Source organism: Protomyctophum bolini (assembly GCF_963924005.1).
Source record: "Protomyctophum bolini genome assembly, chromosome: 11".
Classification (NCBI taxonomy): Eukaryota; Metazoa; Chordata; class Actinopteri; order Myctophiformes; family Myctophidae; genus Protomyctophum; species Protomyctophum bolini.
Genome location: NC_137872.1, coordinates 19,023,032 through 19,035,863, shown reverse-complemented (window position 1 = coordinate 19,035,863; position 12,832 = coordinate 19,023,032). Strand labels below are relative to the sequence as shown.

At 45.7% G+C, this 12,832-nt stretch overlaps 1 protein-coding gene across 2 annotated transcripts in view; it reads left to right on the top strand.

Annotated features, from left to right (window-relative positions):
• Positions 1-11,792, top strand: part of taok2a (TAO kinase 2a) — a 28,907-nt gene extending 17,115 nt beyond the window's left edge. Inside the window, exons 13-21 of one of the 2 annotated variants that reach the window (XM_080775584.1) lie at positions 245-373; positions 1,593-1,829; positions 2,458-2,586; positions 3,172-3,375; positions 3,912-4,151; positions 4,625-4,837; positions 6,109-6,291; positions 7,342-7,642; positions 8,413-11,792. In XM_080775584.1, the coding sequence (XP_080631710.1) occupies positions 245-373; positions 1,593-1,829; positions 2,458-2,586; positions 3,172-3,375; positions 3,912-4,151; positions 4,625-4,837; positions 6,109-6,291; positions 7,342-7,642; positions 8,413-9,170 (2,394 nt within the window). In that variant the 3' untranslated portion in view covers positions 9,171-11,792. Of the gene's footprint in view, positions 1-244; positions 374-1,592; positions 1,830-2,457; positions 2,587-3,171; positions 3,376-3,911; positions 4,152-4,624; positions 4,847-6,108; positions 6,292-7,341; positions 7,643-8,412 lie in introns of both variants that reach the window. The other variant, XM_080775583.1, reaches the window with a different exon arrangement.
• Positions 11,793-12,832: the final 1,040 nt, after the last annotated feature.

The following is a 12,832-nucleotide window of genomic DNA, read 5'->3' as shown; positions in this document are numbered from 1 at the left end:
TGCAAAATGGCTACTCTCTCCAGTACACAAATAGTTACTTACCCATCTTTGTTCTGGTTGTGGGTATGTTCTTGAAATATTTACTGGTACACGATCCCAGCCTGTGCCCAATCTGAAAAACATTCTCCACACTACAGTACATTTTTATTTCAGCAGGAGGAAATAAAATAAAAGAACCCAGTACATTTATTGATGTGTACTGTATGTTTGTTGGCCTCATGTATTGCTCTTCTCCCTCTGTCAGGGCCAGGACAACATCTACGATGACCCTTACCAGCCAGAGATGGACCAACCCCAGGCCCCCTCGGCCGGCCGGCGCCGCGCCTACTATCGCAACCGCGACCACTTTGCCACAATCCGAACCGCCTCCCTGGTAAGTAAGACCCCCGGTCCTGATCTTGAAGGTCAGTTCATACTTACTTACTTACGCCTGACACCCCTACTGGGTTATAGGCTGTCGACGAGGGTCCTCCAGAGTTCTGACACCCCTACTGGGTTATAGGCTGTCGACGAGGGTCCTCCAGAGTTCTCGGTCACTGGCATTCGTCTCTATCTGCGACCAGTTGCATCCCAGCCTCTTGGTGTCTGCCTGGAGATCCCGCCGCCAGCTGTTTTTGGGCCGGCCTCTGTTTCTCTTTCCTTCCAGGGTTCTGGTGGTGTTTGATACTGGCTTGCGCAGTGTGTGCCCGATCCATCCCCATCTTCTTTGTCCAATTTCTTCTGTTGCAGGAAGTTGTTTAGTTTTCATCCAGAGATCGTTGTTGCTTATCTTGTCCGGCCAGTGAAATTTCAGGATTCTCCTCTGTTTATGAATGTTTGCACTTTGCTTATTGTGGTCTTTGTAATTCTCCATGTCTCTGCCCCATAGAGCAGGACGGATTTAACATTGGAGATGAATATTCTGTTTTTAGTTTTTTGCTGTATCTCCCTAGAGCGCCAGATGTTCTTTAGAAGTATAAAAGCTGTTCTTGCCTTGCCTATTCTTGCGTTTACGTCTGCATCCGTACCACCCTGGTGGCTGATAGTACTTCCCATGTAGGTGAAGGACTCTACCTCCTATCGTGGTGTCGCCTAGTGTGATTGGTTCGGCACTGGTCGTATTTATCCTCATGTTCTTGGTTTTTCCTTGATGGATGTTAAGTCCTACTTGTGCGGAAGTCTCTGCAAGTGTTTTGGTCAGTTCATGCTTTGCGTCAAATGACGGTGGTGTCGCTGCATGGATTCAAGTTCTCAGTCGTCACGACTGATTTCAGTCATTTGGATTCCATAGCAGCCAGAATGTCTTCTATGGCAAGGGGTCCCTAACTTTACCTTCCCAAAATAATATTTGAACTGAGGGCCCCCCACCCTGAAGCATCTAGTTTGACTGTTCCACAGATAAATAATGTGACAATAGCTACATTAAGTCTCACATCATCATTTAGTGCCCTAAACAAACATTAAAAGTCCATATACTTGGCTGCCAGACAGAAAAGTCATTAAACTGTAACTTTTTCACTCAAGTTTGGGGAACCACTGCTATGGAAGCATGTCCCAAGCCAAACATAGTGTAAAAGGTCCTAACGGTGACAGCGTCTACTACCCGTCTGCAGGTTACCCGTCAGATCCAGGAGCACGAGCAGGGCTCTGCGCTGCGTGAGCAGATGTCGGGCTACAAGCGCATGCGACGGCAGCACCAGAAGCAGCTGATGGGCCTGGAGAACAAGCTGAAGGCCGAGATGGACGAGCACCAGCTCAGGCTGGACAAGGAGCTGGAGAGCCAGAGGAACAGCTTCTCTGGCGAGGGCGACAAGCTGGTGAAGAAGCACCAGGCCATCCTGGAGAAAGAGGTGAGCCTGGCACAATGTATAATATATTAACCCATTCTGACCTGAGATCAGATTCTAAAAAAGCTATGTCAGTTGTTCTTCGATAAAAATAAAATAGCAGACCTAGAGTACAAGCTCGTAGTGCGCCACTCGGTGGCACGCTATGAGCTTGTAGATCTGCTTGTAGACCCTAGTATAAACGGTCACATTTACAGCATCCCATTGTTTCTGTTCCAAAGAGTGTAACAAATGGAACAAAATGGACCCCTACGCTTCCATGTTACATTTCTAATAATGGCGTGGCCCCCATGTGGAGCTCGGCTGCCACACCATCTGCCTATTAGGTCAGAGTTGAGCCCAAACCACAACAATGGGTCGCCGTGCAACTCCTTGCAACTAAACAGTTGCGAGTAGATGTTGTTGTGCAAGCAACCATTGAATTTAACCAATTGAATCACTTGCGTCGACATGCGCCAACGTGCAACAGGACATATCGCACCGCTGCGACAAATGCTAAAACCACTTTGTTGCGTCTCGACTCTTGACCCATTGGTGTGGTTTGTGCTATAGTCTGCTTGTTTTAACTGGTTGGATTGACACTGAACACAACCATAAACATTGCTGTGTGTGTGTCTCTGTCTGTCTGCAGGTGAAAGCTGCGCTGGCAGAGGAGAAAAAATTCCAGCAGCACATTCTGGGCCAGCAGAAGAAAGAGCTCACCAGTTTACTGGAGTCCCAGAAACGCCAGTACCGCCAGCGCAAGGATCAGCTCAAAGAAGTACGATGTTTCTCAAACTTTTTATTTTATTTCAAGGAGTCCAGTTAGTATGCATTTAGGCCTTGAACTCTTGAGCGTTACATACCTGTAAGGGCCCATTTTGTTCCTACATTTCAATCAATGTTTTCAATCATAAACATTTAGTTGTTTAGCTTAACACCAACACCGATTTACGCCTTTTAAAATCCAACGCTTCACTGCCAAAGGCAATGGATTGTGCCGTTTTTCCCAATGTATGAATAGTTCTGGGCTGCTAAGCGACGGATACAACCGAAAGTGAAAACTTTGCCTGCCATCCGCCTCAAGGTTATCAGATTTTTTCCAGATTGGGTTTTTTGTCCAAACAAGCTTTATTTAACAGCCCATAACTAAAAGAACCGATTATCGTGGTTACGAAATATTTTTCCAGGTGAAAGAATATACGATCTTCCGTCACTCAACACAGCGTTTGTTTACATCCGGTTTACGTCTCGGGCCTTCAAATTAAGGGTCTTCACTGAAAAACCCTGGCAGTGGCGGGAGAATTAATTAATTATTACCTGGCAGTCAATGTGTTGACTGATGCCTCCTTGTCTGTGGGAACAGGAGCTGAACGAGAACCAGTCGACCCCGAAGCGAGAGAAGCAGGAGTGGCTGGTCCGTCAGAAGGAGTGTCTGCAGCAGATGCAGGCGGAGGAGGAGGCCGGGCTGCTGCGGAGGCAGAGGCAATACTATGAGCTGCAGTGTCGTCAGTACAAGAGGAAGATGCTTCTGGCCAGACACAACCTGGAACAAGACCTGCTCAGAGAGGTACTATGTTCTCCATGTCAGCGTTTACCAACGGGAGAATCAAAAAATATATATATACTAGTCCATACCCGGGGATGTGTGCAGTCAAAGTAGAGTTACAGAGTTAAAAAACAACAACAGTCTCACACCTGGGTGAGCGCCTGCTTGTGAACTCGGCTCATGCTGAACCCCACACTCAAACGTTTTCCTCATTCGTTTGTGCATGGCAAATGTTTCACCAGAAGTGTTTTGACAAGGAAGGTTTGAGAGAAAATGCTATGTTTTGGAAGTATTTAAGACACAGACTGGATGCAAGACACTTCGATTTTAATCTGAGAGTACCGGTATAGATTATGTATATAGTCTTTCTATATTGCCTAGGAGCGGCAATGGAAAGTCTCTCTTAATGTCTACTCCTGTACTTTTTACTGGCTTTGTCTCCTGCCATAGCAGTGAAGGCAAGGGCCTCCCCCTCTCCTTAGACGATGCATGTCGGGCTCCAGCAGCAAGTATCAGTCCACTCACATTTGGCTCTTATTAATGTCCCCCCTCTCCAGGACCTGAACAAGAAGCAGACCCAGAAGGATTTGGAGTGCGCCATGCTGCTGCGGCACCACGAGTCCACCCAGGAGCTGGAGTTCCGTCAGCTGGGCTCGGTGCAGCGCACGCGGGCCGAGCTGATCCGCACACAGCACCAGACAGAGCTCACCAACCAGATGGAGTACAACAAGCGCCGGGAGCAGGAGCTGCGGCAGAAGCACACCGTCGAGGTCCGCCAGCAGCCCAAGAGCCTCAAGGTAAAGGAGGGAGTGACGTCCCAGAGCCTGGGGGCGGATTCCGGTGCTGCATGTCTTATGTGATCTGTAGATCATTGGTTCCCAAACCTTTAAGCCTGTGATTTCAATTGATTTTCAAGTGGTTTAGTTTTGTTACAAGTGCAGGTCAGGATACCTTGTTTTGAAATGAAATTAAAATATTTCTATCTAGATGGTAATAGTAATGGTCACAGAAACAAGTTTTAGCTTCCATTTACTTAATACACAACTCTCACAACTACTTATGACAAGTTACCTGGACCAGCATGGCAGCCTAATTCACTGTAATGTAAAATCAAGTGGCCAATGTGACATCGACGTACTATTACGTCCAGGTTCTATTTTTTCCTACCACAAAGTTTATGACATTGGATTGTCTTCTTGCATATCCCTCGTCTGACAAAATGGCATTGTTCATTGCTAACGCCACTCTTTTTGTCCTCGCCTCCGCTCAGTCCAAGGAGATGCAGATCAAGCGTCAGTTCCAGGACACGTGCAAGATCCAGACGCGGCAGTACAAAGCCCTCCGCAACCACCTGCTGGAGAGCACGCCCAAGGCCGACCACAAGGCCGTGCTCAAGAGGCTGAAGGAGGAGCAGACACGCAAACTGGCCATCCTGGCCGAACAGTACGACCACTCCATCAATGACATGCTGTCCACACAGGCTGTGAGTAAGGCAAGGAAACTTCCGCGCACCGGGCACAAGCACACCACCGCAACACCACAGAACGACAAGACACACACCCTGAATTCAGCAACAGCACATTGGGGCTCACATAGTTACAATTAACACTTTGTTATGCCAGGTATTCATTATTAATGCCTTCCATTCTGAGCGGATTTGCTTGAGGCAAAAATTACCCCAGGTCTGTGTACCGAAAGTGAAAGCCACCAACGCTACATCTATCGGCTCGCATATCTAAGTCACCCGAAACATAAACCTTGCAACTGCGACTTGTGACAAAACCGGCCTTAATCTCTTGAGCCAAAAAATAGCAGATCTACAATAGCTAACAACGCACGTTGTGAGTCAAAAACCGGAACTGGATGTTGTTCTGACGGGATGGATATTCTTCTCTCACTCTGAGATCACAAAGGCTTACCGTGCCCATTACTACTTTGGCTGTCGAATAAAGCTTGTTTTGACCAGAAATGCCACCTGGGACAAGGAATCTGAGATAAAGGCGAGAGAAAGGAACAGAAACAGTGGCTGTTTATATCTTCACCTAGCAACCCAGTGCTAATGTACTCGATCGATCATAAGTAACCAATATTAAATTATATAATGCCTACATTTAATTGTAAATTGTATAAAGGACCATAAGCCGTAGATCTATGCCAATTGTGGGCGCTCAGATTAATTCATAAGAAGGAGATCTACGCCAAACACGGCCAATGTGTTAATTCAAAAAACATGGATTCGTTAATGGAATGCCCAAAATAGGGATGCCAGAGTCAAAATGATTAGAGCTTTGTGCTGAAACATCTTCTATATAGAGTCAAAATGATTAGAGCTTTGTGCTGAAACATCTTCTATATAGAGTCAAAATGATTAGAGCTTTGTGCTGAAACATCGCACATTGTTTTGGTGCAATAAAGCATCTGCCGCCCTCATGTGCGAGCATTTACTTAATATTCTATATAGAGTCAAAATGATAAAAAATACATTTTAGGGTGTAGAATTTGCCTCTGTTTTAGAAAATGAGTGCGTCCAGTACTGATAATGTATAATTTCCCATATTGCAACAATACTATGCGTTTCACTGGTTATCACAAACACCATCACAAGGCACACCTCTCGTGTCACACAACCACTGATGTACATTGCACATTCAGGATATAGAACCATCCAGAAAACCTTTCTCTTAAAACCCCAAGCAGGTTGTATTCTACTGAAGGCTTTTTTTTTTACCCCCTCTCTCTTCCCCATCATCACAGCTGCGGCTGGACGAGACGCAGGAGGCAGAGTACCAGGTGCTGCGCATGCAGCTGCAACAGGAGCTGGAGCTGCTCAACGCCTACCAGAGCAAGATCAAGATCCACACAGACTCCCAGCACGAGCGGGAGGCCAAGGACCTGGAGCAGAGGGTGTCCATCCGCAGGGCACTGCTGGAGCAAAGGGTACAATGCACTGTCCACTGTTCTCAAACCGCTTAATGTCATGGACCCCCCCCCAATTGATGTACGGTACATTTGGCTGCGGACTCCCTAACCACCCCATGTGAAAATATATGCGTCACTGACTGTGGTTTATAATTCGCCTCGAGTCCGTGCTACTTCCGTGTTGCATAACAGTGACTTCAACATAAATCATTGCAGTTTGTTCATTAGCAGAGTTCAACCTAGCGGTATGTCCACAACATGGTCACATATTTCGGCAGGGCACCAATTTCACCATAATTTGCCATGCCGGAGTGACCGAGTGTGAGTGAGCGAGTGGCCGAGATTTGGGGTATTGGAATTTGGCTTATGGGTTTTAGAGTGACAAACGAGTTACATGAACCATGTGACCGGGCTGTTTTCTGCCCCCTCAGTGGCAAAACTCCTTTCAATGGCTCTGGAGCGACCTATCTAGCTTTGGTTGCTGTGGCAACAGTGCAACGTCATGATGTAGCCGCTAGTTGGTTGCTTAGAAATGCAACATAACAGACAAGCGACAACAACAGAAGACACAAAAGCAAAGTACATACATGAAAGTGGTGGAAATTTTACATATCTCAACTCCGTAAAATAATACCTACCACTTTTGTTTTCATTACGATTACCCCTCGCACTCGTATATTAAAATCAATTCTCAAACGCTCTAAGGACGTCAGTTGTGCTTGGGTCACGCTGCAAGTTCCGTTTTGGACAGTTAGATATGCGACTTGGGTGGTTAGAGCAGGTTAGAGTGTTCAGACTGAGAAGCACCTTTAGAAATCAGATTTAATTTGAAACCACCTCTGAATGTGGCTCAGATGTGACTGTTCCATGTGACTTCTTTCTGTTCAGACTTCATTTAAAGAAAGTAAAAAATATGGCTAAAATGATATGGATGCTTTCCCGATTGTGGGTTAAAAAGGCATTTTGTTTCATGGATTTCATTTCAATGAATTAAACATGAATCCCTATCCTAAAATCCTCCTAGTATCCTACCCTAAAATGTTTCCATGTCTCCTGTCTGCGCCTCAGATCGAGGAGGAGATGCTCTCCTTGCAGAACGAGCGCACGGAGCGCATCCGCACGCTCCTGGAGCGCCAGGCCCACGAGATCGAGGCCTTCGACTCAGAGAGCATGCGCCTGGGCTTCAGCAACATGGCGCTGTCGGGGATACCCGCCGAGGCCTACAACCAGGGCTACCCCAACCCCAGCCCGTCGTCGGGCTCTAGCGGCTGGCCGTCGCGGCCTGTGCCGCGCTCGGGCAGTCACTGGACCCACGGTGTGCAGAACTCTGCCGCGCCGCCGTCCTGGCGCAACGCCACGGGTGGAGGAGGTAGGCCCGTCTACATTATTACATAAAAAAAATGTAATACCGTAATCCCAATTATTTATAATAATACCAATTATTTTTGCAAGTATCGTTTCCATTGATTCTTCTGTATAAATTCTGTTAATTTTTTTAATAGCCTGTATTGATTGTTTAGTAGTAGAGAGATGGGGAATGACACGCAGCAAAGGTCGTCGGGATCGGGAGTCAAACCCGCAACATTAGCAGCCTAGGTGCTACGCCAGCCGTCTGGGCCATTTCCAATATTTTTAACATTTCTGAAAGAATATAATTATTTAAGTATATGGAGCGACTGTGGCTCAGGAGGTAGAGCAGGTCGTCCAATGATCCATGGGTCGGCGGTTCGAATCCCGGGTTCTCATGTCTACATGTCGAAGTGTCCTTGGGCAAGACACTGAACCCCAAATTGCTCCCGATGTGCTTGTTGGTACCTTGTATGGCTTCCGCCGCAATCGGTGTATGAATGTGTGTGTGAATGGGTGAATGTGTAATGCACAATCTATGTAAAGCGCCTTGGATAAAGGTGCTATATAAATGCACCATTTGCCTTTGAGTTAAATTTCTCTGTATATTGAAGTTATTTGTCATATCTGCCTTGTGCCATTTTAGTTTACAATGCCTAAAAGACATACAGAAATGTTACTTTTTTTATTTAAGTTTCAATGTACAATGCCAAACCCACAATTAAGTAGTTTATCTCGACTATTTGTACACTTAATTGTCCACTAAAACGCCATGCTTGTGACAACCCCTAGGAGGAGGCAACTTCAGCCGTGCCGAGTCCATCACCTCCTCCCACGGCATGGGGAGGGACAGTGAGATGAACCCCAGCGGAAGGGGACACTCTTCCTCGGCCGCCTCCTCTCATCACCACCAACACCACCACCACCATCATCATCACCAGCAGCAGCAGCAACAACAACAACAGCAGCAGCAGCAGCAGCACTACCTTCCACAGCATTACCAGCACCACCAGAGCACACCGCAGCTGTACCGAGACGACGTGGTACGGGAGCAGCAGCAGCAGCAACAGCAGCAGCAGCGCGGTGACCGGGGGGGCCGCGAGTGGGCCGGAGAGCAGCGCCACCATTACTCCTCCTCCTCCTCGCACCACCATGGTGGCCACCAGGGTCACCCCTCCTCCTCCTCCCACCATAACCACTCCCACCACCACCACCAACATCACCACCTTTCCTCGCACGCCTCCTCCCAGTCGCTGGCGCTGCTGCCGCCCCCGCCACCGCCCCCCATCTCCCTCTCCTCCTCCTCGCCACCCTCCTCCGCCTCGTCCTCCTCCTCGTCCCAGGGCGGTGGCGGCAGCGCTGGTGGCTACGTGGGCCTGGGCTTGCGGGGAGGCCCCCCCTCCGGCCTGATGGCCCTCAGGAACAGCCCGCAGCCGCTGAGGAGGACGGCGTCCGGGGGACCCGGGGGAGGCGGCAGCGAGGGGGGCCTCAGCCGGAGCACGTCGGTCACCTCGCACATCTCCAACGGCTCCCACCTCTCTTACTCGTGAAAGGGCAGGTTTATACTTCGGCGTATGATTATAGTGGCAATCGCTGAAGATGGCCGATCTCTGAGCTCACAGATCCGCGACACGTTGTGGGGCTTATCGATCTGCCATTTTTGGGAAGTTTGTACGACGAGGTATAAATCTGGCTTTAATTGCGCACCGGTGTCGCACACAAGAAATAGCCAAACTGTTCTACGAACTTGCGACCATGTTACATATTAATATTTCCTATAGATGGCTTTAACAGGTGGTTGCTTTTTTACGTTCTTATATCTTATTTTCTCAATTTCCTTCAGCTGGTTCCGCTGTGTTTTAGAAGAATTGTCGTCAAAGTCAAGGTAGTCCTGTAATAGATGGAGAGCGGTGTTGGTCACAGTTACGTTACAATAGAAATGTAGATCGCTATTTCTGGTGCACGACACCGCTGCCCCACAGAGTAGAATAGGCCCTTGTGTGTTGAGTTGTGCTTCTGAAACGAGGCGGTCGGAAGGTATCATGTGGGAGGAGGGGAGAGAGCCGAGGCAGAACTAAGCACACACAGAGGGTGAGAGGGGTTAGCTCATTGCACCCTCTTAACATGGGACAGTTTTACCTTTTTATTTGTTATTTTAACAAGTTTCATAGAGTTTGAGCGAAGCAACCTTTATTCAGGACATTTAGATTACTGGCAAACACTGATGACGCTGTCCTGATTAAAAAATAACAATCTTACAGTGTCCTTTGTTGAACAGTGCAGGGATTTTCAAGACGGAGACAATGCGTTGAGAGTTGTGCGTCTGCGTTTGAATGGGGAGATGCGGTTTATTCAAGAGCTGGTTTAAGCTGAGATGTAGGCTACAGCACAGGGTTCAAACTAAATGGTCCAAAAGTGTCAGAAACACTGTGTCCAGAGAGGGAGGTTTGGCATCCATGAACCTGATCTTACAAAACAAGTAGATTGGAATTCAGTAAATTATATGTTGAGCTTTTTGTAAGAAATAATCTTTTGTTTTTTTGTTTACCCTCTTGGTCTTTTTGCACAGTGTTTTCTATGTTGTGGGATGATGTATGATTGGACAGCAGACTCCCAGCTTAAACCAGAGCAGAAACCATTAAGTATTATTGTTTATTTTTTTTTGTTCAGAGTGCCAGTGTGGCGGATGTTTTTTTTATTAAGATGTGGGTTTTAGATTCAGAGTGGAGCTCAGTGACACATTGACCTGAGCTAGAGTGAGTGTGGTGTTGAGGACAGCCTGTGACAGCTTCCACTCAGCTATAGCGGTGCTTTAAAGAACCACTGTAACTATGTAAATAACACTAAATTGTAAAGCCTAACTTGCTTCGAACTGCTCAGTTATCAAGAGGCAACGACAGCACAGGACTTGACAAAGGGCAGATTTATTTGTTTCTTTCTTCCCCCCCCCGCCCCCCTCTGTTATTATTTGTAGTTATACAAATCCTAAATGACAAATTTAAAACACTGCCATCTATTTGTTGGGTTGACCCAAAACAACTCTACCACTGCCCTTAAAGTCCACTTTAAAGGGATGCTGCCAGAGTGTTGTTTTGCGTGAGCCAAGCACTACATTTACTGTGTGTCTGAAAAGTGGGCCGAGTGTACAGAGCTCTTTTCAGAGTACTTTTCACCAACAACTTAAGCCTCGTCTATACTTACTTAGCTGTGTGTTTGTCTCGCACCAAAAACACAAGACAGTCTTGTAGATCTGCTATTTTTGGTGTGCGACGCTGCAACATAAATAAATAAAAAGTATAAATCAGACATTATTCCCCATCCATGGCTGTGTGTAGATAAAAGTTGTACATGTGCATACAAATTAGTACAATTGAGTGCATGGACCCTCTGTACAGACTGCATTTGTATTGATAACATGCACACTACCTATTTATATAGATGCATAAATGTAACATACCTGTGTAAAATGTAACAGGTAAAGCTCAAGATTGTTCACTGTCCAACACTTTTGACTTTCATTGTACTTAACGAGTGTACATAATAGGCACTAACTTTGAAAAAACTGTTGGTAATAACAATGATTATTTTGTCACGTGAGTTATACAGATTTGTAATAGATGCAGACAAAAAAAAGATTAGACGCTATTCATTATTATTACTACTACTGCAGTTGTAATATTTATGTTGTATGCTAATTTTAAGGGTTTTGTTTTATTTTATTTTATTTTTTTGTTGCCAATTTTTGACCACTAGGTGGGAATTAAGAGCAATGTTACTGTGAGAGTTATAAAAATGTTACATTTTTTTCAAAGGAGGAAAAAGGACTACCTTTCCCAGCATTCCTGTCTAGGTCTCAGAGTCTGAGTACTGGGCAGGACATTGTTACTTTTCTTTTTCTTTTTTTTTTGAGCCAGTATTAAAATGTGGACTGTACTCGTCCATGGTTTCGCTGAATAGATGCATTTTTCACAGTTTGATTCGTTTAGCCTGTTTGGTGCCATGTTTTACATGTTGTCTTCATGTTTTATTCATTTAGGCTGTTTGGTGCCATGTTTTACGTTGTTTCTCAGTAAGCACAGGAACAGCTTGGACTCCTTCCCTTGAGAAAAAAACACTGTACCTTCCAACCCCCCAGCCAGCCTCAGTGCTGTATGAATAAACACCTAACCATGTTTGGTCTGAACGGTGAGAAAAGCATGGTCATTTGTAAGATATTCCCCTTTTCAGTCCTTAGTCATAATGGGATGGAAGAATTTATTCATGTCATCTAAAATAACACCATTGCTGTCAGAGAGAGAAAGATTGATCTAGTACTATCTCAGTTGTCATGTCTACCTCATTTGCACTGCTGGTAAAAGAATGAAATGGTGAAAGAGGTTTCGTGTATGTGGACCTGGCTTTGATAATCGTTTAGTTTTTCTTTTAACTAATCCACATCTGTGCAAATGTTGGTAAAAGGTGAGTGAGTATAGGGCACAGAACCGCTTCCTTTAAAGGTATGTCGTTCTTCAGCAAGCTTACAGTTTTGGCCGGAAGCCTGCCCGGAGTGCCCACCCATCTCTGCGCGGTGATGTAGGGATGGATTTTTTTTTGTTGCTTCACCGGTTTACCCACCACTGGTTCATACTGTAGTCTTGAGCCTAATTTATACTTTGTTGTATAATAGGGTTGCTCACCGTGTAATTGATTTCTGGCGTGTTACAAAGCATACTTTAGTCTTACTCTATAGAATATGAGCTCCATGGAAGAGTAGATTAGTGACTGATCATCTGTTGCGGTAACTCTAGTGTCTCTAGTATGTTAAGTGGTTTGTAATCAAGGCAATGTTTATTCACATCTATGGTTTTCCCTGTTGGGCCTCAGATGATCCAACTTAAGTTGGAGTTGAGTTATTGTTGACTACCTAAAAGGAAATTGACAGTTAACATTTCATATGAACATTAATATAATAGTTTGAATCTTTCCTATGCATTTGATTTTAGAGCAAGAGCCCAATGTTGTGTTTTCTTTTAGTTTTATTCCATTACAGAATAACTCTTTCATCTTTTCTCACAAACGGCACAATTTAAAAGTCTGTTTGTTGCGCTGCTGGCACCCTAGCCAGCAGAATGAATGGAGATGCCACTGGATATCTGACATGCTCCAACTTGACTTCTAAAATAATTTAAAGAGGACGATGGCAATGAGGTCGATAGTGGTCAAAACGTGTCTA